At 56.2% G+C, this 19,841-nt stretch overlaps 2 protein-coding genes across 4 annotated transcripts; one reads left to right on the top strand and one right to left on the bottom strand.

Annotated features, from left to right (window-relative positions):
- Positions 1-262: 262 nt before the first annotated feature.
- TENT5B (terminal nucleotidyltransferase 5B) lies at positions 263-8,671 on the top strand. Its single transcript, XM_070403194.1, has 2 exons — positions 263-671; positions 6,813-8,671. The coding sequence occupies exons 1-2, from the start codon at positions 411-413 to the stop codon at positions 7,833-7,835; spliced, it is 1,284 nt and encodes a 427-aa protein (XP_070259295.1). The 5' UTR covers positions 263-410; the 3' UTR covers positions 7,836-8,671.
- Positions 8,672-11,756: 3,085 nt separating this feature from the next.
- Positions 11,757-17,715, bottom strand: TRNP1 (TMF1 regulated nuclear protein 1). Of its 3 annotated transcripts, XM_070403192.1 has the most exons (4): positions 17,009-17,715; positions 16,770-16,941; positions 14,364-14,459; positions 11,757-12,473 (listed from the first exon to the last, which is right to left on the bottom strand). In XM_070403192.1, the coding sequence occupies exons 1-2, from the start codon at positions 17,612-17,614 to the stop codon at positions 16,771-16,773; spliced, it is 777 nt and encodes a 258-aa protein (XP_070259293.1). In that variant the 5' UTR covers positions 17,615-17,715; the 3' UTR covers positions 11,757-12,473; positions 14,364-14,459; position 16,770. The 3 variants fall into 3 exon arrangements, with proteins under 3 accessions (XP_070259293.1, XP_070259292.1, XP_070259294.1); XM_070403191.1 differs by lacking the exon at positions 14,364-14,459; XM_070403193.1 differs by lacking the exon at positions 14,364-14,459 and having other exon boundaries at positions 16,770-17,715.
- Between the last annotated feature and the right edge of the window lie 2,126 nt (positions 17,716-19,841).

Below are 19,841 nucleotides of genomic sequence, written 5' to 3'. Positions count from 1 at the left end.
GGCCGGCTCCGCTGGGGCCAATCACCGTGAACAGAAGTTCTTGAAGGACCAAAGCAGGGAATTCAGCCGAGAAGGAGGGCAGGGCGGAGGAGTGCCTTCCAGCCAATCAGAATCTCCATGGCTTTCCTGACCAATGGTAGGGTTGTTGAGAGATGCTCTCGCTGTGTGACAGCCACCTGGACCAATGGGCATGTCGCCCGCGGCCTATAAAAGTCAACTGGGCCCGAAGCAACAAGCTTTAGGGTCGGTAGGTCGCCGCTGTCACAGGTGTGCCCTGGGGTTGCCTCGCCGTCGCTGCCGTGCGGTCCCTGCAGCCGCGCCTCCCGTCTGGGACCCGGCCCCTCCGCTCTCCTCGCCCTCCTCCCCTTAACCATCCCGGGTTTCTGCCGTCGGGGTCCCGGGCCGGGCTAATGATGCCGGAGAACGGAGTGGAGCGCTCGGACCGGGCGGCTGCGCTGGTAGGGACGGCTGCAGCCTCGGCGGTGGCCACGGCCGCCCAGGCAAGCGGCGGCCCCGACCCGGGAGCCGCATCAGCCTCGCTCGGACCGCACCTGAGTGGGCTAGGCTGGCCGCAGGTGAAGCGGCTGGACGCGCTCCTGAGCGAGCCAATCCCCATTCACGGGCGCGGCAACTTTCCAACGCTGAGCGTGCAGCCCCGGCAGATCGTGCAGGTGAGAGGGCGCTGGGTGGAGGGCCTGGGGTCTCTATCCTGAGGCCCTCGTGGCTGGAAGGAACCCGGAGTCTATTCGATTCGCTCGACAGCTAGGGGAAATGAGGTTCAGAGAGGGACAGGGGCTGTAACAAAACCGCACAGCATTGATAGTAGACCATACTCCCTTTCCCCTGCACCTCATAGTCCCTCCCCACTTGGCTTTCCCTTCCCCCGCCCCTGGGGAGTCCGGATTCCTCCCGGACTGTTCACCCAGGCCCTGGCTAGGAGAGGAGAACAGGATGAGGAGAGACACAGCAGTTGGGGAAGAACAGTCCTGCCTCGAAGGACAAAAGATGCCAGGCAGCCCTGGGTGGGTAGGTATACATTCTTGCATCCAAAATAGTTATTTTCGTCCCCAAATCATCATTCCTGGGCCTCATTCTCATTCCTTTCCTCAAAGTTCTGGGGGCAGACTCTGTCCCGTGCTCCCATAGCCCTTTGCTCAAGAGCCCTCTAGCTATTATGTGGACAAGGAGTCTCCCTCTCAGCTGGGTTGTGGTAGGAGGGGTTAGCTAAGCACCAGGCCAGACCTGATGCCTCCATGCTGGGAGGCAACCTCAGGTGTCCGGTTTAGGTGTTTCTTCCCCTTCCCAAGACTGGAAATGAGTGTCAGCCCAAATCCCAAGCCCCATTTCTGTACTGACGAGCAGAAGAGAATTCTGGCAACCCCTCTCCTCTTCCTCAGACTTCTCTTCCCTTCACCTGACCTTCAGCAACCCTAAATTTGCTCTTTCATAGACCAGGCACTGTCATGCTCTGAAATACCAGAATATGGTCATTGTTGTACCCATTTTATAGCTGGGGAAGCTGAGGCCCCAGAGATGAGCTGCCTAAGACGACCTAAATAGGTGAATATCAAACCCAGAGAATGTTGGGTCTTCCCAAGAGCCACTGTTGCAGGTACAAGGTGTTTTCACTCCTTCCCCAGTTCCCAAGATTCAACGTCTAGGTCTGTGGAATAAGCAGAAACCAGAAAATCATCCACAATTCCTGCACGTGCCTACCAGAGATGGGCTTTCTGGGGCAGTAGCTGACAAGCGAGGTGAAGCCTTCGCTTCCACAGAAGGGCAGGGGTGCTCGCTGGGGGATTAACCTTGCCCTCCCTTCTGAGGAATGGGAAAGGGTGGGAGCAGATTCTCCAGGGCTGACTCATGTGCAGCCCATGGCGCCTCACAGAGGCATGCCTCCGTAATTAGGAAACCAGTTGAGGCTTTTCTCCCCGGGACAGTCAGGTCAACCTTGGGGCCCCAACTTCTGAACCTCCAGGACTGTTGCTTCAGGAATGGGGAAGGAAGTGAGGAGCCCAGTGGGACAGCTTCCCTCTGCAAGGACAAGAGGTGCCCTGGGTGGGAAGTACCAATATGATCCAAACTGCCTTTACGGGTGCCAAGCCCTCTTTGGAACCCTAGGGGGGGCATAGATATGACTGGGACCTAGCCTTCCCGCTTTCCCGATCCTCCCAGCCAAGTGGGAGAGCTGACGTTACAATGTGGTAATAGTATAATGTCCTCCTAGACAAGGGCCAGAGATGGCACAGAACAGAGAGCTGCCTGCTGTGGTGGGGAGGGCAGCAGAGACTTCAGAGCTGGACTGGAAGGTCGAACATCTGGCTTTAGGACCTCTTTCCTCTGCTGGGCCCAGTGTTCCTATCTGTTCAATGGGGATGGATTGGACTGCTCTCCAACACCCTTTCTGGTTCTAGAATCCAAAGGGAACAGGTGCCTTCACCTGGCCTGTACAATTGCCTCCACAGGGAAGAAAGTCCCTCTTCTGCCAGGAATCTGCAGCTGGCAGCTTCACAAGCTGTTGGGAAGTGTGTGGTGGGGGCCCTGGGTGTGTGTGGTGGGAGCGCTGGGTGTGTGTGGTGGGAGCGCTGGTGTGTGTGGTGGGAGCGCTGGGTGGGTGTGTGTGGTGGGGGCCCTGGGTGTGTGTGGTGGGGGCCCTGGGTGTGTGTGGTGGGAGCGCTGGGTGTGTGTGGTGGGAGCGCTGGGTGTGTGTGGTGGGGGCACTGGGTGTGTGTGTGTGGTGGGGGCACTGGGTGTGTGTGGTGGGAGCGCTGGGTGTGTGTGGTGGGGGCACTGGGTGTGTGTGTGTGGTGGGGGCACTGGGTGTGTGTGTGTGGTGGGGGCGCTGGGTGTGTGTGGTGGGAGCGCTGGGTGTGTGTGGTGGGGGCGCTGGGTGTGTGTGGTGGGAGTGCTGAGTGTGTGTGGTGGGGGTGCTGGGTGTGTGTGGTGGGAGCGCTGGGTGTGTGTGGTGGGAGCGCTGGGTATGTATGGTGGGAGTGCTGGTGTGTGTGGTGGGGGCACTGGGTGTGTGTGGTGGGGGCGCTGGGTGTGTGTGGTGGGGGCGCTGGGTGTGTGTGGTGGGAGCGCTGGGTGGGTGTGGTGGGGGCACTGGGTGTTTGTGTGTGGTGGGAGCGCTGGGTGTGTGTGGTGGGAGTGCTGGGTGTGTGTGTGTGGTGGGAGCGCTGGGTGGGTGTGGTGGGGGCACTGGGTGTGTGTGTGTGGTGGGAGTGCTGAGTGTGTGTGGTGGGGGCGCTGGGTGTGTGTGGTGGGAGCGCTGGGTGTGTGTGGTGGGAGCGCTGGGTGTGTGTGGTGGGAGTGCTGAGTGTGTGTGGTGGGGGTGCTGGGTGTGTGTGGTGGGAGCGCTGGGTGTGTGTGGTGGGAGCGCTGGGTATGTATGGTGGGAGTGCTGGTGTGTGTGGTGGGGGCACTGGGTGTGTGTGGTGGGGGCGCTGGGTGTGTGTGTGTGGTGGGAGCGCTGGGTGGGTGTGGTGGGGGCACTGGGTGTGTGTGTGTGGTGGGAGCGCTGGGTGTGTGTGGTGGGAGTGCTGGGTGTGTGTGTGTGGTGGGAGCGCTGGGTGGGTGTGGTGGGGGCACTGGGTGTGTGTGTGTGGTGGGAGTGCTGAGTGTGTGTGGTGGGGGCGCTGGGTGTGTGTGGTGGGAGTGCTGGGTGTGTGTGGTGGGAGTGCTGGTGTGTGTGGTGGGGGCACTGGGTGTGTGTGGTGGGGGCGCTGGGTGTGTGTGGTGGGAGCGCTGGGTGTGTGTGGTGGGAGCGCTGGGTGTGTATGGTGGGAGTGCTGGTGTGTGTGGTGGGGGCACTGGGTGTGTGTGGTGGGGGCGCTGGGTGTGTGTGGTGGGAGCGCTGGGTGTGTGTGGTGGGAGCGCTGGGTATGTGTGGTGGGAGTGCTGGTGTGTGTGGTGGGGGCACTGGGTGTGTGTGGTGGGAGTGCTGGGTGTGTGAAGTGCATTGTGGGAGTGCTGGGTGTGTGTGGTGGGGGCGCTGGTTATTGACTTTGGGCTTCTTACTAGTGCTGGGTTGCCCCACAGTTCTAGAATTAGAATCTTTCTCCCTCTTCCCTCTTCCTCCTCCGCCCCCCCCTCCGTCCCCCCCCCCCCCGTGTCCCCCCCCCCCCCCCCCCCCCTGCTCCCCGCAAGGTTTCGCCTACAGCAGCAATCTGAGCAGCAAGAAATGCAGTTCTTCTTTGTACCTGGGCTAGGGGGCCCACTCTTTTGTAAGAGGTCCCTGCCCTCTGGGAAGCCTGGTTCTAATTAAGTTCAGCCATTTATTGCCTGTGTGACCTTGGATAAGTCCTTTGTCCAAGGTCACAATCTTATCTCTCCAGCTGCGGCCCTAGGACTTGCATTAGGTGGCTCTGAATTTTTATAAGCCTGCTATCTGGCAGCACCTACGGTCTCCCTGCAGGTCTCAGCAGTGGCCTGGGAGCAGAGTGGTTCTGGGGAAGGCCTTGGCACAGGAGAAAGGAGGGTGTAGCCACTGCCCCCTCGTCTGATTCAGGAGGCTCCAAGCTGCCCTGCAGTCCTTGGGTGTGGCAGTATCTGGGGACTATCTGCCAAACTGGCTGTAGTCACACCTGGGAGAGACAACAGCGTCTGGCTGGCTGACACAGCCAACCCCATGGCCTGACGCAGGCGATTTAACAAGGGTACTGCTACCTACTCACCAGGCCAGATGCCATGCCCTGGGGTGGGCATCGCCTGGGAGCAGGAGCTGCCACTGAGTAAGGCTTAATCAGCTCTAATGGGACATGGGAGGGGGCTGGTCTGCTCTGCAGGCCTGACCAGGGTCCTTGGGACAAAGTCTTTGGCCATTTCTCTCCTGGGCCTACATGGATACAGCTGCCAGGGTGTGGGTTAGAAGTCCCACAGGCTGGACTGCAGCAACTGGCTCCTTACCTCCAGCCTCCCCTGTCTGTCTGGCCAAGGCCTTCCCCAACCCTAACCTCCTGCTCCGTAACTACTCTGACTCTGGGCTTCAGTGACTGGAAGCTTTGGCCTCGCTTTGAAATTTTAAGAGGGAGGGAGGATTAGAACCCTAGTTTCTGGTCTCTGCATCCTCTGAACCGTGGAAAATGGTAATGCGGTAGAAAGAGGTTATGCTTTGGAGTCAGTCATACCTGGATTTGAAGATTTATACATTAGGATATAAATTCGCGTCATTCTCACAATAACTCTGTGAGGTAGGTACAGATATTCCCACGTTACAGATGGGGAAATGGAAACACAGAGGGGCCAAGTAACTTGCCCAAGGTCACCCAGCTGGTGAATGCAGAGCTGGGAATTAAACTCAGAGTCTTATCTTGGGCAGGTGACTTCACTGCTGTGAGCCTCAGTATCCCAATTTATAACTTAGCGATCATAAAGACCTCTCTTATAGATCCTGGTAAGGTCTAGTGCCTGGCATCTATTACTCCTCTTTCCCGCCCCCAGCGTCCCCCTCACCCCATCACAAGTTTTTGATGGCCAGTTGCTCACTCCCCATAGCCATGAAAATACCTGCCCACGGTCAAGGTCCTCCTCCCGGAAGCCTTCCTGGAGGGAGCCGCCCGCCTCAGATTGCTCCACTGCATCTTGCCTCCTCAGCACTTAGATGCATTCTTTACAGTAATTCCTCCTGAGGCTAAGAGGGCAGCCCCTCCAGCAGGCGGCAGGCGCTGACTTGGCAACAAGGGTTGCAGAATCACTCAGGGTAGGAATGCTGCCTGGTCACTTTCAGGACAGTGTATGAAGCACTCTGGGTCTCTGAGTGTCCAGCCCAGCTCCCCTCTTCTCCCCACCTGGTTCTAGGCCTGGGAAGACGCCTCTGGCTAGAGGAGCAGGTTTAAGATGACTTGTAGGTTTGCCTGTCGTGTCCCTGTGTCAGCAGATGGGATCTGCTACATCTCTTCCCGCTTGGTCGGGGAGGCTTTCTAAGAGTGGAAAGGGTCTGGGTCTTAATTGCCAGGCCTGCCATTTCTGAATGGCTTCCCCTAGATATTTCACCACTGTAAGCCTCAGTTTCCTTATCTGTAAAATGAGTATAATATTTGCCTCACCGGGATCTTGTAAAGATGAATTAAGATGTGGATCTCAGAGTCAAAAGAGCATGCATGGATTTGAGAATCCAACTGACGTGGGTTCTAGTCTCACCCTGGCCACTCTCTGACCTTGGACATGTTTGTTAACCTCTCTGTGCCTCAGGTCCCCCATCTGTAAATTGGAATAATAATACTCAAACATAAGATTATTGTGAGGAATAATGTAGTAATGAATGTGAACTAATAATTATGTTCCAAACACATTTGAGCAATTAGCATTATGCCTGACACAAAACCAAGTGTTTTACTTACAGTTTTAGAAAAGTAGGATAGCATAGTGGCTAAGACATGGACTCTGAGTTTAATTCCCAGCTCTGCATTCACCAGCTGGGTGACCTTGGGCAAGTTACTTGGCCCCTCTGTGTTTCCATTTCCCCATCTCTAACGTGGGGATATTTGTACCTACCTCACAGAGTTATTGTGAGAATGACGAAAATTTATATCCTAATGTATAAAGTGCTTAGATCAGTGCCTGGCTTTTAGTAAATTCTATGCTTGCATTTGTTATTATTGCTGTCCTTTCTGAGGCTTTCCTCCAAATAGGCCATCCTCTAGCTTAGAGAAGTTTGGCTTAGAGAGTTAAATGTCTTTCCAAAGGCACGACAGCTGATAAGTGGTCAACAGTGGTTGATATTATTATCACTATTACCTGGAAGCCCATAGCAGACCTGGGGATGGGGGACAAGCTCCTGACACCTCTCCTTCCTGCTGTCCCCTCCACAGGTCGTCCGCAGCAGCCTAGAAGAACAGGGACTGCGCGTGCATGGTGTGCGGCTACACGGCTCAGCTGCCAGCCACGTGCTGCACCCCGAGAATGGCTTGGGCTATAAGGACCTAGACTTAGTGTTCCGCGTGGACCTGCGCAGCGAGGCATCCTTCCAGCTGACCAAGGAGGTGGTGCTGGCCTGCCTGCTGGACTTCCTGCCGGCTGGCGTGAGCCGGGCCAAGATCACGCCACTGACACTCAAGGAGGCCTACGTGCAGAAGCTGGTGAAAGTGTGCACAGACACGGACCGCTGGAGCCTCATCTCGCTGTCCAACAAGAGCGGCAAGAACATGGAGCTCAAATTTGTGGACTCAGTCAGGCGCCAGTTCGAGTTCAGCGTAGACTCCTTCCAGATCATGCTGGATTCCCTGCTGCTCTTCGGCCAGTGCTCATCCACGCCCATGTCTGAGGCCTTCCATCCAACGGTGACGGGCGAGAGCCTGTACGGGGACTTCAACGAAGCCTTGGAGCACCTGCGGCACAGAGTCATCGCCACTCGCAACCCCGAAGAGATCCGCGGTGGCGGCCTCCTCAAGTACTGCCACCTCCTGGTGCGTGGCTTCCGGCCACAGCCCAGCACCGATGTGCGCGCCCTGCAACGCTACATGTGCTCCCGGTTCTTCATTGACTTCCCGGACCTGGTGGAGCAGCAGCGCACCCTGGAGCGCTACCTGGAGGCCCACTTCAGCGGGGCCGACTCGGCCCGCCGCTACGCCTGCCTGGTGACACTGCATCAGGTGGTCAACGAGAGCACTGTGTGCCTCATGAGCCACGAGCGTCGCCAGACACTGGACCTCATCGCCACCATGGCACTCCAGGCACTGGCTGAGCAGGGCCCAGCGGCTGCCGCTGCCCTGGCCTGGCGCCCTCCAGGCCCTGATGGGGCTGTGCCTGCCACTTTCAATTACTATGTGACCCCTGTGCAGCCTCTGCTGGCCTGGGCCCACTCCTGCTATCCCACCTGGCTGCCTTGTAACTGACTGAGACCCTGGTCAGGAGAGACTGGGTCTCCCCAGATGGAGCGGGGCCTCAAGGCCTGTGTGGAGGGCATGACCAGAGACAGGCAGCCTGTGCCAGGTGGCCCAGCATTGCTACAGGGTTGGGCCTTCGACTAACAGACCAGACTCCCTGAGTGAGGCCTCTGTGGGCTTACGGCCAAGCTGGGGTTCTTTGCTTATTGCAGCACACTTTTAGACCAACATGATTGTGGGGTGCAGGAGCTGTTTGTCTTGGGGGTTAAGTGCCGTTAGGAGACAAAGCATGTTTGGGGTGTTAGTCTCAATGTCCATCATCGTGGGTTGATTTCTGTGGCCTAAGAAGGGTCTTTTTGGCTAGGGCCAGCCTATAGTGAGCCCAGCAGCCCCAAGGGTCTGCAGCCCACACAGTGGCTGAAATATGGTGCATTATGGGAACTAGTCACTTTGGGTCAGGCTGGGCCACTCACAGGCCTAGTAGCCCAACCTGGCTAATCACTGGGGAGGGAGAGGGAGGCACGAGACAGATACCTGGAGAGGGATACGTTTGGCCCAGTCCCCTAACACTCCTAACTTGAACAGTCAAGGTATGTGGTGAACAGGACCAAGTGGCCTGGGGTAGGACACAGCCCAAGACCCTTCCAGGGTGTTGCTCCTTTCCCCCATGTCACGAGGAGCCCTCCTGTGTGGGAGCTTGTTCTTAGGAGGGTACAGGGCCCAAATTGGCCACAGTCAAGTGTTCCCACCCCACTGGTCTGGTTACAGGGTCCTCAATTGGGGGAGGAGAACCATGCCCCACCTCTGCACTCTTAACACCTGCCAATAAAAATTGTCTACACTGAGCCTAGCACCATGCTTTCTCCTGGGAGAAGGACCTTCCATTGCTGTGGGGGCTGTGGCTGCCTCCCCGAGCCTGAGTCTGGCTTATATGGTGGGAGGGGACTTTGGGGGGGAGGTCTGAGTCCTGGGCTGTGGCTGAGGGAATGCCCCTTCTTCCATCAACACCAGCCCCAGCTTGACAACTGTGCTAGGAGCTCATGTCTACAAGTATGACTTGCACCTGCACATTGCCTCAGCAAGTCTCCTGGTCAAGAGTAATTATTTCAGTGTTTCCCACCTACAATCCAAATGATCCTGGACCTGGTCTCACACTGTGGTGCTCAGAGCTGCTTGGCCCCATTTCTGCCCACTCTACCCCATCCCTTCCCAGGAAGCAAGTGGAAAACAAGTTGGGTGAATCCAGACTGGAGACGACCTCCAATAGTGGCAGCTAAGACTGGGGGACTTCTAGGGACCCCCAGAGCTTGAGCCCAGGTTTGGCCACCCTATCTGGGAGAGGTTCCCTCAGTCCTCCGGTTCTGTCACCCCCAAATGCCGAAGGGCACATTCCAACTTGTTCTAAGCAAGTTTGTTGTCTCCTTTCCAACACCAGGGGCCACACCAGGCTGTCTGAGAGTGAATGTCAAGCTCTCCCCTCAGGGCATCAGCCAGTCATGGTCCTGGACGCTTCCCACTGTTTACCCAGCCCCTTTGATCCATGAATTGCAAAGCCCTTAACACATTCATCCTCATTAGTGGCCTCTGAAGTGGTGGCTTTGATGGTTTCAGCCAGAGTGAAAAAAAAAACCTAGGCCACAGAGGAGGCCCCAGGTCATCTGGGTAAGTCCAGCCACCTCACCTGCTCAATGGGTCCCTGCTGGGCTCAAAATGGCTAGAAGGGTGAGTAGAAAGGCTTCCTTTGCTGGGTGATTAAAATAGTCTTCACTCTGCCCATGCCCACCTAACTAAGGTCCTGGGAGGGACAGAGTTTGTCCCAGCTCCTGATTTGGGGGCATAGGGGATGCTCACAGTATAAGCACAGAGGCTTAGCTTGTTATGGCAGGGAGCTGGCTTCACCTGGATATGTTTGTTTCAGAAGGTGAGAAGCCCGGAACCAATGGTACTTAAGTGCATATATCGGCAGTCAGCCCCCGGGGAGCCAGCTACCCGTTCTAGTGACTGGGAATATGTCAGCAAACTCAAGACTAAGATCCCTGCCCTCTTGAAGATTACAGATCATAAACTAAATTATATAGTCTTAGAAGGTCAGTGATGCTCAAAAATATACACAGCAGGGTAAGGGAGTGGAATAGCTGGAGTTTGCGAATTTTAAAAGAAGTCAGGGTGGGCCTCATCGAAAGTGTGACATTTGATCGCACAGATTTAAAGGTAGTGGAAAGCAAGCCATGCAGATCGGGGGAAGAGTGTTCAGGCAGAGGGAGCTTCTCTGATAATGTGCACATGTGCCCAGGAGGCATGTTTGGGGAGGGCGCATGCGCCCAAGGGTGTCTAGCTGGCCTTATGCAGGTGCATGTGCTCACTAGTGTCCATGTGTAACCTGCATGGGGTGAGAAGCAGGAGAGAGACAGGAGTTCCCAGTAACAGCTACTGTTTCTAGAGTGCTTTACTCCCGGCCAAAACTATGCTAGGTCTCCCCGATCAGTACCCCTCATTTCATCTCACAACTCCACAAGAGCAAGAATTATCTCCATGTCATAGACCAGGAAACTAATGCCAGAAAGATCAGAGAAGTTGGTCTGACTCCAAAGCCCTTGCTGTTAACCCCTGCACCATCCTGTCCCTACACTCTGATGTCCCATGGATGAGCATGACGGTATGTCTCCTATACATATATGTGACAGGGCATGTTGGCAAGTGACAGATTATATTTCTGTGACATTTGCCATTGTATGCATGACTATGGCAGAGTGTATCAGTGTGACAAGACGGACATTTTCTTGAGGTACATGTGACAACAGCCATGACTTATGGTGATTATGTCTGAGGCCTGCGGTGCTAACAGGCATGCCTGTGGGTATGTTTAAGAGTGGGACAGTGGGTGGGAGAAAAACACGGACTCAGTGGCTGGCCTTGTTCTCTTGTGGACAATTCCTGCAGCCATGTAAGATGCCAGGACAGGCAGTTATCAAGAACTGGAAATCCCAGAGCCAGAGAGGGGAAGGGTGAGGAAGGAAAGCCCCATGCCCCACAGTGCTCTCCAAGTAACAACCCACCCACCCCTTATGACCACAGCAGGTGGGGGGACTCCAGAGGGGTAAAGAAGCCCTGCTGTAAACATTAGGGAACCGGAGATATGCCCCCACGCAGCTACAAAATGTTGGCCCCTCCAGTCCCACTCCCCACCCTTCTCCCTGCTCTTTGCCCTGAGGAGGATGACCTCTGGGAACTGTGCATCAATGACTCCCCTGTTCCCTACCTTCCTGTTGGGTTTGGCCAATGAGAGGCCCCACAGGAAATTGGAGAAGAATGGGGTATTTATTCCCCTGTTCCCGCCCTACCAGGTTGTCTTACTCATCTATCTCAGTCACAGGCCACTGCTCCTGTCAGGGACTCTCCACACAGCTGTCCTCTCATCCCTTTGCCCTCTCCTTCCCTCCCCCATCTTAGGGCCAGGAGTTGTAAAGGCTTCCAACTTTTGCTATCCCCTGAGAGCAGCACCATTCCTCGTTAGTTTCTTAAGCCCACATCTTTGGAAAGAGTCCCTTTTAAATCTCTGCCCAGTTTGAGTGCGCCTGTCTCCTGCTGGGACCCTGACTGACAAACAGGTCCATACCGTGGCCAGCATGGTCGTATGCTGCCAGGTTATCACAAACATGCACAACCTCCCTCCCAGTCACACATCTCACATGTGCATTCCCAACCCCTGACTTCCTCATCACAGCCTTCATCAGGGGAGACTTCCTGGAGAGAGTCAGCTTTGAGCCAGGTCAAGGAAGAATCAGTCTGCAAATCAGTCAACAGTCCCAAGACTGTCAAATGAAACTAAACAGAAACTGCTCGAGGAATTGCCAACTTAAAGAGTGGTGACAGACACATAAAGGAAAATTGGCAAGGACACTTGCAAAGTAAACGCAAAACCACATGCAGTTGTCTCACATCATTGAAATTTATTCTTCCTGAATGTATGAATCAGGGGACTGACTCAATATACATTCATTTCGCAGAATTCTATAAGTTCTGGGCTGTGGGTGAGTACATGTGACCCTCTTCCCTCTATTACCAGGACATTGGAATAAGCGTGGTTCCTCTTCTCATTTAAAACTTTGCTTAGAACTATGTAGCCACTACCTCTTTCTCAGAAAGAGGTGTGTTCCCTCAGGAGCCAGAGCTGATCGTGTTTCTAAGGGGCCACAGGCATGTTCCCACAGGGACAGGGCAAGAACAGTGAATGACGATAGGGATTTCTCAAACTGGTTTCCCTCAAACAGGTCTCCAAGCTGTTAGACTGAGAAGCGAGGGCAGCTACCAAGCCGTGTTGTGACTTGTTTAAGAGTGATGACTCTATTTTTTAAAGAAATCCTTTTCACTTTCACATTGGAAAGGTTTGCTTACACTCTTAGAATAATCTGATTGCATCTCAGGGACTTCCAATTGTACAACATAAGCCAAAGTCAAATGTGGCATACATAAAGAAATTCATATACAGGAACTTCCCCAGAATCCTGTCTCTGTAAAACTAAGTGCCCTTGTGAAGTACGGAGGCTCCGCCTTGCGTAGGGTCCAGTGAAGGAGTCTTCCTGGAGGAGGTGCTCAGGGAAGGAAAAGAATCCCAGGAGTTCAGATCCATAGAGTTGCTGGGAGACGCTGGAGAGAACAATTTCAAGATTTTCAATGACCTCTTCCCCACAGCCACCCAGCCCCACCCAAAACCTTCATCTACCTCCTTAAGAGGGGCCATTATAGAGAGAAGGTGCTGGGGTAATATTATGGAACTGGGCTCCATTGACTCCTGTCCTGGAAGGAGTGGGGGCTCCTGGGGTAAGCAGAGGTTCCCTTGAGCCTTTGTCCTTGGCTGGGATCCCCACTGGTCTGAGCAGCTAGAATGGAATGTTCCTGGGATGAAAAGCCTGCCCCTTCCTCCATCTCTCCCCTTATGGAGTTCCCCAGGGCCCATGGTGGAGAGACGGGGAGGTTCCAGGGATTCCTCATATGGTGATGCTCTGCAGAAGCAAAGGCCCACACTGCTGGGGGCTATGTCCTGGCAGCTTCTCCTAAGCTGGGCAGATCTGCTCCATTACACATGTACAGATCTCCACTATGTGCTATGTGGCCCCTCATTTCATACTCAGAAGCTATCTCCTCCCTAGCTGCCCAAGACACACACACACACACACACAGAAACTGGTTCAGGGAGAAGGTAAATTATTTGCCTAAGGTCTCCCAGAGGAGAAGTTCCAAGCCAGGACAGAATCCCAGGTCTGTCTTGTTCCAAGCCTGGGGTACTTTCTGCCCCACTATGGAGCCTATCATCCTCCTCCTCTGCCATCCCAGGGTCCTTGCTCTCCTTGGCACCAAACATCCTAGCCCAGGTGTGGAAGGAAGAAGACGTCCAAGGCAAGCACAGGCCCTCAGCATAGTTGGGCTGCCTTTGCCTGAAGCCAGGTGTGCTGACTCAGCCTAACTCACCCCTATCCCTTCCCCCAGAACCCAGACAACCAGGCTGGGGAGCCAGCCTCTGGGGGTGTGCCCAGACCTTGGGGAGGGGCACCTTCTGCTACCCCTCTAGCATCTTATCACATCTCTCCCAGAACCAGGGATCACTGGACCCAGACATAAAGGTGAGAGCCCAGAATCCCCCCCACATTCATCTGATAAATGAAGTCACATAGCCCGATGTTTAAGGGATCTCCCGCATACAGGTTCTATGACCTTGCACAAGTCACCTGTGGAAATGGGAATAACCCCTACGTTGCAGAATAGCTAGGAGGACTGAAATAGATAGTGGGTGTAAAGTGCTTAGCAGTGCCGCATAGAGGAGGCGGTTAATATATTATTCCAGAACCAAGAATTCCTTCTCCCATGACTCCTGGCTATGGTGCAGCTGGTCAGGACTAATGGGGGAAGAAATAGGCTAGGGGCCTCCCAGCTTTCCCAAACACCCCCTCCCCTGCTGGCTCTAAAGACCTCTCCAGCCCAGAGAAGCCTGGGCCCCCAGTTTTCTCCAGAGCTGCTGTCAGGGAGAAGGAGCCTCCTGGAGACGCCCATTTGCGGGCTTGGAGCACCTGAGCCAAGACCTGTGGCATTAGCCTCATCTTTAGGAAGCCACCTTGGTCCCCAGGTGGCAGTGGGAGAGGGTGTTCATCAATGTTTGTTGAGTTTTCAGTCTAACGAATCTGTGAGAAGCAAAGTGACTCCTGGTGATCAACAGGGGCAGCCTCTTTCCAGGAAAGTCTTTCCTGATGGGACTGGCCCAACCAGAAGGCTTCCTTTGAACCTCTTCTCTAAGTGACCTCCCCTAACCCCTCTTCTGCCAATCAGGAGGCTGGTTGGGGGCGGGGACACTGGGAGTCTAGCTAGCTGCACCAGGCTACGCCCAGGTACCCAGGGAAGCAGCCCCACACTGCCCTCTTGTGGCGCCACCCAGAGATGCCTTCACTTGGCTAGGGCCAGCCAAGAGAGGGAAGGGGCTTACCCAGGGGAGGGACAGGTCCCAAACTAGAGCTCTGAACTGGTTCCCCAGCCCCAGGCATTAACCTGAAGAAAGGCTCCTCCTCCCTCATTTCCCTTTGTTGAGATCGCAGATTCACTGGTAGCCATAATGTCCTCAATGCACAGGTCCAGTCCCCAGGGCTGGAGGCCATCAAGAAAGTGTTCAGGAAGTCATGGGGGGTGAGGGTGGGGGTGGGGCGGGGAAGGGGGTCAATTTCTTGATCAGAGGCTATACTTATTTATGAAGGCCTAAAGATAGTCCTCTAAACACCACAAATTGCCCAGCCCCCAGAGGGTCCCCTGGGATGGTGACTGTCAGGGAAGGCTGCCTAGAGGAGGACTGGGAGACACAGAATCTTCAAAGCAGACACCCTCTGATTAAGTGCTGCTTCTTGAGCCCCTGGACTGAGTAGATGTCAATGTTTGTTGATTGAGAAGAAAATGGAGCTTCCTAGAGGAGGCCCTGGGCTGAGGGGGTAGTGGGCAGAGCACTAAACCAAGAGCTGGGGTTCAAGCCACTGAGCGCCACATGACTTGACCAAGGTCCTTGGTGGGAAGCAGTGGGACATCTGGAAGTGGAGGGAGGAGGCAGAGCTGCCTGTGACTCCAGCACCATCTCCATTTTCTACCATCTCTAATTCCCTCCCCCCACCTCCACCTCCAAATCAGGACAAAGCTGATTACTAATAAATCCCAGAGAAAGGCAAAATTGTGGTGGCACAGAGCACTATACACCATTAGCTAAAAGCTTCTCTGGACCAAGTGCTCTACTGTGCAACCCAGAAAACAAACAGTCTGGCTACACCCCAGTGCTGTGGCCATAGTTCCTCACTGTGTCACTCCTGCAAAGTCATTGTCCTTTCTTCACCTCCAGACCCCAAAGACCAGAGTAGCTTCAGAAGGTTCTCCTCTCTGGGGAGGCCAGAGGATGTCAGGGCCACCTACTGCTCTCCTGGTCCCCAAGCTCTCCTCAGTCTCTGAGACCTCCCCTGGACTTTCCTTCCCCAGCTAAAAATGGGTTCAGGAAGGCCTGGCTGTTAGCTAAGAAACCAACCCAAAAGTTTGGTACCTGGGGAAAGAAAAGGCTGACGGGGGATGGAGGGTCAGGTGAGAGCCCCTGGGACTCTGCCTTTCAGAGCAATACACCTGACCCTCAGGACTCTAGGATTAAACCAGATTCCTTTGACTCGGACATTCTCATTCTACCCCCAACTCCCCCTTCCCAGGTCCTGACGTGAGGAGGGGCAGCTATGTCCAGAGAGAGGCTGAGGAAACCAGCCCAAAGAGGAGGCAGAGTTGTTCCAGGTCACACGACGGACAAGCTGGACATCGGTTCTCTCTTCTAGCCCCTGCCCCTACGCAGGGAGAGACACGAAGAGAAAGCCTGGGATCTAGTTCTGTCCCTTTGCTGGCATGTGACCTTGCCACTCTGCAAAATGAGGACTTTAAATTAGCTCCTGACTCCACCAGCGAAAGCCCTGCCTGTTTCTAGGTGTGATTTAAGAGAATAAACCATTCTTCCATGACTTATGGGGGAGAAGTCAGACCTCTGCCCTGTGTTAACCTCACTACAGCCCTTCCTGGAGGTGAAGGCTGCAGTCAACTCAGCTGGTGAGCAGCAAAGCAGCAGTGAGGCCATTCACAGCTGAGTGGGGGCCGGGGAAGGGCATGTGGACAGGAAGAGAAGCAGAGCTCGTTTCAGGTCTGGCCCTTTAAGGACCCCCTTTCTAGAAGCCAATGACATACCTGCCCCCTTGGGCCTGTTAAAAGATGTTACCTGACTCCATCCCTGGCAGAGCCATTTTAGAGCCAGGTGGGGGGAGGGGTCCCTCAGAGAACAAGTGAGGCTTTAGGCAGTTTCCAAACACTGGTTATCTAAGGCTGTACTCTGAGCTGAGCTGCATGAGGGCATGAGAAAAAACCCTCTCCTAGAAGAGGAAGGGCTGCCGCACTGTGTGACGAAACCCCTCAATCTCTTTGGGATTCCATCTCACCAATGGAAAACAGGGGCCTAGGAGAGAACTCAGTACCAGCCCCCACCCCATCTTGGGACTTCATTATTCTGTCCGCCCAAAGGTATGGAGCTAGGAGGTGTCAGAAAACAGCAGCCTCAAGGGCAAGACTCTTCTTACAGCCCCAAGGGACTCAGCAAAGTCAATGCAGGTGCAGGAGAGGCAGGGGAGGCGGAGGGAGTGCTGCGTCAGCGCAGCGGGCTCCACCTGGTAAAAGTTTGCTGGCAAACCTTCCTGGGGTCTGAGCACCCTCCAGCTGTCCATCTCTATCCTAGGGACCTGGTGCTGCCGCCTCGCTTCCCAGGTCTGGGAGAGGCCGAAACAGAAGGTGGACAACTTTATTAGGGACCCAGCGGGCTCCAGGAGCCCCAGGAAGGGAGATCCGGCCCGCTGCACCACCCTCCCCGCCCCCTGGAAGCACCAGCCGCTAAGACCGCACCTCAGCCTCCTTTACTGGTCCCCCGGCCGCCCGACCGTCTCTTCCTGTGACCGACCAGTCCATCCATCCGCGCCAGGGACGCGGCCCGCAGTCCTCCTTCCGCGCCTCGGCAACGGCCGGTCGGGTGGCCAGGGGTCGCGGCGCTGAGGTCAGCGCTGGGGCGAGGCGGGGCCGCGGGGCGGGCTTCGGCGGAAGGGCGAATCCGGCTCCGGGCCGCGGCCCCGCCGCAGGCGTCCGGCGCCCCAGGGCACGCAGCTACCCAGACCCAGCGCCGAGGCGAGCAGCGCGGGCGGGCGGCCGCGGCGGCCCCGGCGCGGGCCCTTCTTGAGACGCGACCCGTGCGCCGCCAGGTAGAGCTCGGACTGCGCCACGCCACCGCCCAGGCGGCTCAGGCTTTCGGCCCGGTGCGCCAGGCGCAGCTCGGCCGCCAGGAAGACGCGGTGCAGCTGAAGCACGCGGCTCTCCAGCTCCGACACCAGGCGCCGGCGGCCCTCCACCTCCAGCAGTCGCCGCCGCGCTTCGGCCAGCTCCAGGGCGCGCCCCCCGGACCCCGCCGCACCCGGGCCGCCGCCCGCGCCCCCTGCCGGCCCGGTGGCCCCCGCACCCCCGTCAGCGCCCTGACGCCAGCGCTGCACCTCCTGCCCCTCGGCCAAGCCCTCCGACGCCGGGGTCGCCTCTGGCAGCGACGAGGCCTGAGTCGGTGCCGGGGTCAAGGTCGGAGTTGGGGGCGGGGGCGGGGGCTGAGGGGATGGCAGGGGCTCCCGGGGCGGCGGCGGCGGCGACCCCGGTTCCGCTGCCCCTTCCTGGGCCCCCGGGCCGCAGGCGCTAATGCGGCAGCCCGGCATCCCCCGCCCCCAGGCGGTCTGCAGCAGTCGGTCCTCGGGTTAGGCCGGCTGCCCCTGCGCGGGGGAGGATGGACGTCGAGAACGCAAGCGATGTGGCCGCAGCCCCCGCGCCCGCGCCTAGCCAGCCGCCTGTGCCTCTTATAGAATTCGGGCGGAGCGATAGCCAGCACAGCCAATCAAGGCCTGGCATGCTCTGGCCCCGCCTCTGCCCCGCCCGTTGACGACATTGCCCACACCCTTTAGGTCGTCCTCCGTCCCTCTCGGCTTTGCTAGGGCATCCGGTCTCCATCCACCTCTCCCATCTTCTCTGTTTTGGCCCCGAGTCATAAGCTCTGGTAGCTGGTGCTTAGGAATCATGGACTCCAGTCTCCACCTGGGGGAGGGTTTTGCCTATGTGACAGTGAGAGCCTGGACCAGAACTCAGGAGGCTTAACTCTGCACAGTGCTCCTTCCCGTACCGCACCCCTTGGTCCAATCGGTTCTGCCTGGTCTTCTGCGCCACAAGGCCCACCAGGACCCCCTCCTCCGATCTCCCTGGGGCAGTGAAGAGGTTAACACAGAGGGGGGGCTGGAGTCCTGGTAGGGATCGGACAGGGTTTGTTCCCCACCAGGCAGCTGCAAAACAAACTACAGCGCTGCCGCTGCGTCCCTCTTGGCTTTCGCAAACCTTGATGGACCCACCAGAGGAGCCCCGGACCCCACAGTGTGCAAAATTCTTCCCATGCTCCTGCACCTGTTTGCTCCTCCCACGCCTTTACACAGAGGGGAAGCCGACCCAGAAAGTGCAGTGGTGCCTTCCCCAAGGTCACATTGCAGGTCGGTCGCTGAATCTGGACCGCTGGATGGGAGCAGCTCAGCCATTACGCCCTCTGGGGGACCGCTGGATGGGAGCAGCTCAGCCATTACGCCCTCTGGGGGCTCAGATACCTGGGTTTCCTCCTGCCACTGGGGAGGAACACTGTCATCCTGCCCATTTCCCCCACAACAGAAATGACCCTGCCATACCCTCTCCAAACACTGGCCCAGAAGCCAGGGCCCTGCCTCCGTTTCCATCCCTTTAAAGGTGCCATCAGAGATGGGAAGTCCCTGTAATGGGTGGGGCGGAGGCTGGAGGGCTAGAAACCTGTTCATAGGGATTGGGAACTGCAGCTAACCCTGGGCTCAGGGGGACCCGCCAAAAGTGTGGCCAGTGTGATTATTGCCCAGGCTGAAGAGGAGGCAGATGGGGGAGCTGCACGGGCTTGATGTGGAAGAAAACAGGGAGCTGCCCCCTCCATGCTTTCAGGTGACTTAGGTGGACTGATTAGGACTGGTGGGCGAGACAGCCCGGCTCCTGAGAGGCAGCTCAGAAGGGGCTCAGAGAGGAGAGAGAGATCCATGAGGGGACCAGGCTCTGTGAAGGAAGAAAGACTTAGTAGGAGTGAGGGAGAAGGTGTTCAGTGTCTAGGAGTGGTGGAGACTCAGTGGAGGACAAGTAGAGGGGATCAGTGAGGGCAAGAAGAGGGGTTCAATGACTGATGGCCCAGGGAGGGGGGAGGAGTTTAGTGGGTGCATTGGTTCTAGAGGAGGGTCACAGAGGGAGGAGAAGGGAAGTTCAGTGAAGGAGATAGGGCCTCTGGGACTCACAGGGGTTCAATGCGGATAATGGAGGCTCAGGAGTTACCAGGTTGCCCCCAGTAAGACGAAATGTCCTGCTTAATGGTGTCATCCCTTTGAATGAGCTCCTTTGTGTCATCAAACCTTGTGTCTTTCTCTGTGCAGCACACACACATCATCATCATCATCACTCTGGGGAGATTGACAGGTGTTTTGTCTGAAGCAAGCAGATCACTGCTCCCAACTTCTGGGGGATGAATAAGGGGAACAAGACTAGGAATTACCCCATCACCAGCCAGATCCAGAGAACCAACCAGTTAAAATCCCACACAGGGCCCATCTGGGTGACCTTGGGAAAGTCCTTTCTCTAAGTAGGAAGAAATACTCAACCTATTTTTATTTAGTGGATGAATGTTCTCTATCTCATTAAGAAAGGAGCATCATACATAAGAAAGGAGCATAGGCCCTGACTGGTTTGGCTCAGTGGATAGAGCGTCGGCCTGTAGACTGAAGGGTCCCAGGTTCGATTCCGGTCAAGGGCATGTACCTTGGTTGCGGGCACATCCCCAGTAGGGAATGTGCAGGAAGCAGCTGAATCAATGTTTCTTTCTCATCGAAGTTTCTAACTCTC

This window comes from Myotis yumanensis, unplaced genomic scaffold, assembly GCF_028538775.1.
Source record: "Myotis yumanensis isolate MYYU_CA2020_CCGP unplaced genomic scaffold, mMyoYum1.0.hap1 SCAF_2, whole genome shotgun sequence".
Classification (NCBI taxonomy): Eukaryota; Metazoa; Chordata; class Mammalia; order Chiroptera; family Vespertilionidae; genus Myotis; species Myotis yumanensis.
Note: the sequence above shows the minus strand (reverse complement) of the source record. Positions and strands in the feature narration are given on the sequence as shown.

Coding starts and splice junctions, on each gene's coding strand:
- TENT5B (XM_070403194.1), top strand. CDS start 411: ATGATGCCGGAGAACGGAGTGGAGCGCTCGGACCGGGCGGCTGCGCTG. Junction 672..6,812: donor AGCCCCGGCAGATCGTGCAG/GTGAGAGGGCGC, acceptor TCCCCTCCACAG/GTCGTCCGCAGCAGCCTAGA.
- TRNP1 (XM_070403192.1), bottom strand. CDS start 17,614: ATGCCGGGCTGCCGCATTAGCGCCTGCGGCCCGGGGGCCCAGGAAGGG. Junction 16,942..17,008: donor GTAGCTGCGTGCCCTGGGGC/GCCGGACGCCTG, acceptor GCCCGCCCCGCG/GCCCCGCCTCGCCCCAGCGC.